The 9,327-nt window shown below is 46.0% G+C and overlaps 1 protein-coding gene across 1 annotated transcript in view; it reads right to left on the bottom strand.

The window, feature by feature from the left end:
• Positions 1 to 2,687, bottom strand: part of COMP (cartilage oligomeric matrix protein) — a 14,136-nt gene extending 11,449 nt beyond the window's left edge. Inside the window, exons 1-2 of the mRNA XM_009873677.1 lie at positions 2,550 to 2,687; positions 447 to 532 (exon numbers count right to left, since the gene is read on the bottom strand). Coding sequence (XP_009871979.1) covers positions 447 to 532; positions 2,550 to 2,625 — 162 coding nt within the window. The 5' untranslated portion in view covers positions 2,626 to 2,687. The remainder of the gene's footprint in view (positions 1 to 446; positions 533 to 2,549) is intronic.
• Positions 2,688 to 9,327: the final 6,640 nt, after the last annotated feature.

The following is a 9,327-nucleotide window of genomic DNA, read 5'->3' as shown; positions in this document are numbered from 1 at the left end:
AAGAGTGAATACAGAGCTTGTTTAGAATTGCTGTGACCTCCCTTTTCAGGACCCGAACGGTGGCTGAAAAGTCTCTTCCATCTTCCAAGTCTGGGCTCTCGACTGATTTCATGAGCCCACAAAACCAAGGAAAAAGTGACTTGTTTTTCCAGTTCAATACATCCCCACTGCGTGTCTTTGGGAGGGCTGGCTCTCCGTGCCCTCTGTTTCTCAGCAGACGCGGCTCTGGGCAGCAGAACGTGGAATCCCAAGGGAGCCACTTGGTTGCAAAATTACGGATCTGATCGTGAGACCACCTCTTGATTCTGCTCTGCAGCACAATAACTCTATGGCTCAATTTTATTTAACGCAAGAAGCAGCCCCCACCCACCCCACTCCCAATTCCAGAACTCGTCACAGAGACCTTTCGTGCAGGATATAAGGGATTAGGTCCCTTTCTGCCATACCTGCTGCTTCAACAAGTCTCGAACCTCCATTAGCACACGGTTGGTTTCTCTCATCTCTTCCAGCATTTCTGGCCCAACTTCAACTCCTAAAAAAAGCCAAAAAGTGGTTGGGAAAAACACAGGAGAGCCGTCAGCAGTACCAAGCAGCCGGTGTTATTAATTTTAATATTAAAGATACAGACTCCTCCACACCAGTGCCTCCCAGTTCCTAACTGGAAGCTTGCTGGGATGAAGGGAAGGGTGGGATTTGCTTTGGGCTGGGCAGACAGCGGCGGTCGGCCGTGCCCGTCAGGGAACGGTCACCCCTCAGCAGACGGATCCGCCTGGCAGCTGTGGTGGCTGCTCATCTGGCGCGCTCTCTGCGGTTCACACGTAGGAAGGCTGCGCTGCCAAAAGCAGCAAATTAATAATTCAGTGCTGTGGAAGCTTCTGTGAAGGGCACCACTAAAGGGAGGCTCTTTGCTGAGTCTATACCAGACGTGCTGCCAAGCACCGGACGTGGAGAACCGGCACATCAGCCCTTGCCTCGCCTGTTCTGGAGGTACAGACTTTTTTCTTGCTGGAGAAGGTTCTTTTTTTGGGCAGCGGCAGTTTCAAAATGCCGTGTCCTGGCTCTGGGACACAAAAGCTACATCTGCTCCCCCGTGCAACACTGCAAAATCCTGTTGAAGCTATGCTGAACAGAGGATATAAATCATTTTACAAGGTCACCTAGGGTAGATTAACATGACTTTGCCCTCGCATTCGCTAGATTCTGGACTTGCCGGGTGCTTTGCGGCGTGTTAAACATCTATGCTCCAGCTTTGCTCGAGAAGAATGAATGGAAGTCGCTCTAGAATTATGTAAGTTTTAAGAAAACTTGACCCTTTTAGAACCAAAGTTCAGCTCCGGTATTGCCCTGTCTGCCAGGAGAAAGTGCTGCCTCATTTCTCCAGGTTTCTCTAGATCCTCTCGCAGAAGTCACACCTCACCTACAGCGTCGGCAAACCTTTGCAAAGAGAGAAGTGGCAGCACCTTCTGCGAACAGCACTGTGTGCTCAGGGGAAAATCAGCCGAATTTGGGGGTCTGCCTCCCTGAGCACGAGGGATTCCCAGTGCCAAACGAGCCCGAAAGCCCCGAGGGTCTCCCCGACGATGCAGGACCAAGAGGACTTTATGAATATTCGTAACCTCTTCAGTACATTTTAGTTTGGGAACTGAGCTGCAAGTACCACAAACGTGTCATTCTGAAGGCAGAAGGGCTGAATTAAAGTGACGTTTCTTATGCTGCTGAAAAGAAGGAGCTTGCACATAATTTCTGCCTTCAAACAGAGGTATTGACTAAGCTGTGCATCAAGGCTTCAGGCAGCTTCTGTTATTCCTGGGAAGAATTTTCCATCCCTAGTAGAAAGATGAGTTTTAAACTAAAAGTTTGGGGTTGGGTTTGGTGGGTTTTTTTTTCATATTCAAATTCACAATAATGATTCAACCACTCAGGAGCGATTTCCAAAGGAAATCTGCACCCTTGCAGACGTTTCCGTCGCTCTGCAGCCTTCTCCGGGAACTCCCACCTGAATCTCTGGTACCAGGTGTGTGTCTGCTCCTCCTGGAGCTGAGCGTTCCCCTGCCGGGCTCTTCAGAGAAGTGGAGCTTTTGTGATGGACTTAGCTCGGCTACGTTCCACAAAGTCAGGGCTTCCCTGAGCTCTGGGGAGACCAGCAGAGACAGCAGACACTATCCAAGGATCCTGCTATAGGATATTCTGCGTGGTCTGTTGGGGTTTTTTTAGCTTAAATCACACACCAAATGCAGATTAATGTAGAGTGTCTCTTGCAGGTCATTATTAAAACACACCCAAATTTCCATTTGCCCTAGAATAAATGTTTTTCTTAAAAAAACCCCTTCACTACTCAGGAGGGGAAGTGGGGGAAAAATGCAAGATTGAACATTTATACAGTTAAACTTCATATGAAACTCTAAAATCCCATCACATTACTTTTAGGCTTCAGTAGATGCAGTAGAAATGTGAAGTTTTTTTCCTCACTCCCTTCTGCAAGAAAAAATTTTCAGAGGAGCCTAGACAGCGTACGAGCCCAGAAAATAGAGATAATTAAAGTTACTTACCTACTCTTCTCTGCTGACATGATGAGAAGGGACAAGAGAGGCAGAGGAGGAAAACAAACGCCAGAGCTGAAATCATCTTCGACTCTCCGGGCAGTGTGGATGTTGGGCTTCTCTTGCAACGAATTTTTAACCTGAAGGTTTGCCTCTGCTCCCCATTAGTGTCTGTGGTTTGCTATTTATGAAGTTGCATTCCTTCCTCTGAAGTTCTTATTCTCTGATGCTGGACGAGGGGTGGACGTCATTTCTGGCTGCTAGTCCGCAGAGAACGTTACAAAAGTAAACAATATGAGAAACTCATCAGGAGAGTAGTTGAATTTTTTTCTTTTTTTTTTTTTTTTAGACCAGCTTGCACCAAAATAGGTCAGAAAATTCCAGAATTAAATGGATTCTTTTTGAATTGGGTTTTTTTTATTTCTTCTTCATGGGTACAGGATAGATGGATGATTCATAGCCTTATCCCTCACAGATTTTCCTTCTGAACTCGCAAGATCACAAAGGCTATGAGACATCTGGACTTCACTAGGCTCGCAGAAAAAGCTCTTTAAAGTCCCAAAAGACGGTTTCACCACTCGCACTTGGGGGCAGAGTTACTGAAGCGTCTTCCAACTCCAAAGAGGAGCTACCACGTCCTATTTCGGAGCAGGACCGAGCCAATGGACTCGCCTGCAGAGGCTGATGCTCCTGTTCCCCCGTCCCAGGTTGCTCTGAACAGGGGGTGAAGCACAGAAAGGGGAGGTAGAATTTCCTATTTCTTATGTGTGAAGGAATGAGTCTCAATTGAACATTTTCTATCATCCGGTCCCAATCTGACGCTTGCCATCAGACGACACGGAGCGGGTTGAGAAATCCGTCCAGGGCAGCCAAAGAAAACGTGCCCAGAGAAAATCTCGTCGCGATTTAAACCGTGACCTGTGAAAAAGATTAGACAGGAGAGCGGTGAAATTCTTGATCACACGTTCTCCCTGTTTGATTGTGAAATCTTGTCAGCGCGTCCATCGTACAACACCCTCGGGGACCCAGCCAGGAAAGCCCCAGGAAACAGTAGCTCAGTCTTTAAAGTGTTGGAGCAGCAGGATCCTTGGGTATTTACATAAAGATTTTTTTTTTTTTTTTTTCTCATTTTGACCTCAGACCTCCCGTGTTCAGGAAAAAGCTTCCCATCCCTGCGGCCGCGCACGACTCGGAGGTAACTGGGGGCTGAGCAAATAAATATGGTTAGTTCTGTGTTACAGGAATGCTGCAACGGGCAGATTTTACATTTTGTTGCACCAAGCAAAATTCTGCTGAAAATAAAAGTTCTGAATGAAACGAGCCAATGCCTATCAAATCTGCGTTGCACCAATTTCAAATATTCGACCAAACGAGTCTCCTGCGTGTTGAGGCAGCGATCAGTAGGTCTTTCCGTTCTTCTGGAAACACGAAGCTCTTCCCCTTTACTCTGCAACAGCCTCTGGGATCATTTCTGTGCACTGACAGAATCACTGGACAAGTGAAATGTAGCTTGCTTGACTCGAGCAAGACACCTTGTCTCCGCAGGGTGAGCTCATTCCTACCTTTATTTTCCTTGGACTTGTTTTAGAGCTTTCTGTATTCAGAGCTGAGGGCTCGAAATCCCTGTAAATCACTACCCTGACACAGCTTGAACACAGAAAGTGTTTGGTCACGGCTTGGGTATCACTGGGGGCCCGTGTCTGTTGAAAATTCAAAAGTAGCCGATATATCCAGGCTTGATATTGTCTGATGGGGAAATGTCTTCCAGATTTGACAGCGTAATTTTTTAAGCATTCCTGACTTTTTTAAAAAAAAAAAAAAGTGACTAGTAGATAATGTTTATTTGGGCTTTGGTGTAGAAGCGGTTTTGCACGGTGCCAGGTTAGTTACACCTTTTTCCCTGCCTGCAGTTGACATCACAAATGAAACCAGCACGCAAACAAGCAACAAAAAAAAGGAAAAAAAAGAAAAAAAAAAAGCTCTTACTAGTTTAAAGTTTAAATATTTTCCATCTCTGTGTTTTTAACTAACCTTTGCCAAGCGAAGGACAAAAGTCAGAAGGAAAAAGTTATTTTTCAGTCTTGTAAGGTCAAGCTCTAAAAATAAGTGGAAAACACCTACACCCTCCGAAATGGCGCGCTGAGGGTTTTACAAGGTTTTTTATGTATATTTCTGAGGGATGCTGTGCTTCTTACTCAATCCAGGAGCAGACTAGACCCCTCTTTGAAGCAGCACTATCTCCTTGAGAAGTTGCCTTTCCATTCTGTACTATTCTCTACATTCTGTACATTCCATATGGGAGAGAGCCTGGAAACTCAGCTTCCAAGTTTCATCCAACCAAGATAGGAGTGGGGAGATGAAAAATGATCGTAGTCATTGCAGACCGTCAACAGCCAGTTCGTTCAAAGAGAAATAAAGGCAGGGAAGTCTCAAATAAAACTTAATCGGTCATGATTTTTTGTTAATTGTCACAATATATGAACTATCTGGGACTCAGAAGCTGCGTGAGCTGCCAGGTTACAGATAAAGTCGCGAGTAGGTCAGTGAGAAGCCCAACACATCAGCATGGGGTGGGTTGGATTTTTTTTTTTCCCCAGCTTGTACTTATTTTTCATGCAAATTTTGCACATTCCAAAGATACGCACCACGGGGAGGACTCGACGCCGGAGTTTGAGGCCTCGCGGGCAGCAGAATCCTCAGCCTTTGTCCCACCTTTCTGCTGCGTGCTTCCAGACAAAACAAAAATCTATTTTCAAAAGTTTGCAAAAACATGATTTTACAGCTCGATGATGGACAAATACTCATCCCATCCGTTGCTAAAACACAGCCCCAACAAACAGGATTCCTAAACAATCCAGTTAGAGCTATTTGCAGCGCTGAGCTTACAAAGGGGAAGCGTTAACTAAACAACGCATGAAGAGGAGCACCAGGGCTTTATGGAAGATGGATTCGTTATTTGATGACCACTTGCAGCGACGCAAATACTAAGCAGAAAATCAGTAGGTAAGAACATCCCCATCCCCTCCGCGGGTCTCAAGCTGGAATAATTCATTACGGGTTGTGGTTTGGGACGTGGGTGAAGCGTTACAGCTCGCTGCAGTCTGGTTTGTGTCTCTAACTTGGAATTCCTCAGGAAAGCGAGGCGCTGGCGGGCACTGAAGACCTTTTGGACGTGCTTCCACTGTTTTTTTTCATTTAATCGATGGCGATGACAGAGAATCAGGCCTGCAAAATATAATAAATGGGCATGGCTCCGTTGTGCACCATGCTAACTTTATTCTTCATTCTTCTTGTTTTCTACCCTATTAATGGAACGTGACTCATGTCAATGAAACCATTTACCTGTGCTACAAAAAAAAAAAAGTTTTTGTAGAGTTATGAATGCAACAAATCCCATGACCCTGGTGTATGAAAATAGCTGTGCAATGATCTCTGAAAAAAAAAAAAAGAGTTGCTTTCCAGTGTCTGAGGGAGGAATCGCACAGAAAAGAGACCGATGAGCCGAGAACACGTTTGAACCCCCAACCAAAACCAGTAACCAGGACTGGTGTGACCCAGGGCTTTTCCAGTATTTGTGGTGTTGAATAGCCAACACAACAAATGCACATTTAATCAGTAGGAGACATTTGGAAGCCATCGAGTGCAACCTTTACTGCCTCCTTTTCCTTTTTTTTTTTTAAATTAAATTCGGTGAATGCCAGGGTAAGGGGGAAAACAAAGGTGCTAGACTGAAAATTTCTGATTTCTAAGCTGTTGGAAGTGGCTCCTGTCTCACAAGGTATTTTGTTTCTTGATCTCTCAGATGAGATTCCCAACAAGATTCCCAATTGGTAGCAGCCCCAAGGCTGCTGAATGGCCTGGCTTTTTATGCCACGTTACTCTTTTGAGGAAGAAGGAATCCTGCTCTGCAGACGTGGAAGTGAATCACTCAGGCTCAAGCAGCTCGCACGAGGTCACACCGTGCTAGTAAGTGGAACCTGGAAGCCCAGCGCTCGTGCCAGCACTGTAATAACTAAACCGTCTTCCTTCACTGAAGAAGGGGAATCTTCATTCATAAACACTGGCAGGGAAAGATGCTATTAAAAAAAAAAAAGAAAAAAGAAAGCGCGTGCACATTCATCTAAAATAAGTGATACTACACATTGTCTGGGCAGCCTCGCCACCAGTGCAAGTGGCTGATCTCCCTGGAAGGGACACGTTCTGCCCACGTTGGCTGAGATGATGACGCAGGGGCTCTGAGGAGCATCGGCAAGAAGAGCTGGACTTTTACAAGAGGAGAGATTATGGCCCTGCAAGAAATAACATGTGTCTTAAGTGGATAGGGAGAACACTGCGGTTTCGTCAGAGACATGATACCAAACTTCCAGTGCTCAGAGAGCACCAGAAGCACGAAGGAGGCTGACCCAGACTGCTGAGGCAGTCGGTCACTGGATCGCTGGGTTACTCGTAGCTCCATCCAGCTACTCAGGAACAGGCGCCGCGGCCAGCGACAGCACTGGTGACAAAGTCACAATACGGGTGCGAGGTCTACACAGAGGCAGGGCTACAAGATCACCCTGAACGTTGTCCTTCACTTAAAATACAGCCCAGCCCTTCCCAGCTTGCCGAGCTTTGATAACCTGATTTGTTGTCTCTCGGAGGGTCGCGGCTCTGTGAAATCTTCCGCGCTCCTGATAATCCTGCCCCTTCTAAAATGCCTGAGACGTCGCGTCAGCGTGATCCTGTCCGGAGAGAACCGAGACACTTGGAACTAAACCACTTTTTTTTCACAAAACTGAGGGCGGGAGGCCAACCGAAGGGCCCGCAGATTTCGTATCGGCCCTCATTCGATTTTGCTTTACCTCTCGTTGAAGGCTGCCAGAGACAAACTAGGGCAAATCAGAAGCCCGAGGGGCTGAGAAGTGGCCTGTGTGGGTCAAGAAGAGCTGTCTCCCATCCTTGCCTCCCTCCCGCTGGGATGAGGCTTGCAGATGGGAGCGTGAAAGGCTGCCAGAGCTCCCTCTCCCCAGCGCCACCCTGCTCGAAACTATTCCCCAGCACATGTCGTAATCGTGCACCCAGGAGAATTGTTAAAACCTTACAGGAAACATCTCGCATTTTTTCCTTTACTATTCATGCCATTTTCTATTAGGCACAATAAAGACTTCTAACACTGGATTAAGCTCATTTGCAACAATGAGCTACTATTGCTCCAGGAGCCAGCGGGAGCTCAGACTCATTGAGGGAACTGGGAATAATTAACTGAATTGTACTGGAAAAAAAGGAGAAGACTGAAGGCTGTTTTGACCAAGAGAAATGCAAACTGATGCGATGGTTAAGCCATCATGTCTTGCTGGGAATTATTGTTGGGAGTATCATTAATGCTTCGAGTATGCAGTTTATTTCAGTAAAGCCGCTTTGGCCATGGTCTCCCTTTTTGGTTTTTCCTACTAAAAGACACCTCCCAGAGTCATAATGACAATAACACAGTTTTACTGACTGCTTTCACTCGTTTCTCAGTATGCACTAAGTCATTCCCCAAACTCTTAGGGATGGCAAACCTTAAAAACAGAAGCTCTTCTAAGCAGGCTGGTTTTTCTTTGCCCTTAAATGATGTATATAACTCATCCCCATGGTCAGACCTTCTCATTGTGCAATCCTAGGAGCGTAAACAGGAATTGTCTCATTACAGAAGGGACTGGAAGTGCTCGGTGCTCTGAGATCACATGTAGGTGGGCAGACAGCACGTACACTTTTTAATAGTCTAGGGACCTCTCTTAGGGAGCATTGCCTTGGTTTTGATCGTGTACCAAGACTTACTAAAACTCAAAAGAAACATCTGGCACTGACCCCTTCCTAGGCAGAACATGGAACTTGAGGGGCCCTGGAAAACTACTCGGATCTGTTGCTGGAGCTGTCTGCATGTGCTTGGTTCGGTAGCTATCCATAAATGCACCAATAATACTATTTCTGTATCCCATATACAAGCATTACATAGATGGGTATTTGCTGTCCTCAGATTACTGCCTTCTACCCACAAGTTGGCACACGCCGTCAGCCTTTTGACATGCAGCTTCAAAAAAAGGTGGAGTTTCCATCGTTCCTTTCAGCGAAGAAGATCACAGGGAACTCGACAATCTGTTCATACCTAATACCACCAGAACACAGACACCTTTGGGACGGAGAGCAGAGCCAAATACGTAACAGAGCAGAACTAAAAAAAGGAAACATTTGGCTTGGGACCGCAGAGCAAACTTTGTTTGTCATAGAGAGTGCCAAGGAATGGTTAGCATCCGTTCAGGGGAGACAGAACCTTTCTATGGTCACATCCCAAAGACCCACAGAGCAAATTTGAACTTCACACTTGACTCCACCGCAGACGTGTGAAGTGGTAAGTTACCTTGTCCCAACGAGCTGGAGCAGTCGTTCGAACACCCGCCTTCAGACGGACCACAAAGCTGTCCTTTCTGCGGACATCTCAAGGGAACGTCGAGAAATTTTCCATGCCAAAAGTTATATTAAGCAAACGCATTCGGGTCTTCTGGATACACACAGCAAAAAGCTGTAGCTTGTTCGTAAGTGTTGATTCAAGATAAATGACAGTTCTCTTGACATTTCCTCTGCTATTGACTGCCACGGGCCGTTTTTGTTCCTTCCCCTTTGCAATTTTTCACATAACCTCTCCATAACAATTAGCTCTACTGTTTATATTTTTTAAAAAAAAAACAAAACCCAGAAGGAAGATATCTTGTGTGATTTAACAGCTGGAAATAAGCAAAACCAGCACCCGGCAGTCAGGTCTTTTCAG

The sequence above is a fragment of the Apaloderma vittatum genome, unplaced genomic scaffold (assembly GCF_000703405.1).
Source record: "Apaloderma vittatum isolate BGI_N311 unplaced genomic scaffold, ASM70340v1 scaffold38547, whole genome shotgun sequence".
Taxonomy (NCBI): domain Eukaryota; kingdom Metazoa; phylum Chordata; class Aves; order Trogoniformes; family Trogonidae; genus Apaloderma; species Apaloderma vittatum.
The sequence above is the reverse complement of the archived record's forward strand: the minus strand, read 5'-3'. Positions and strand labels throughout refer to the sequence as shown.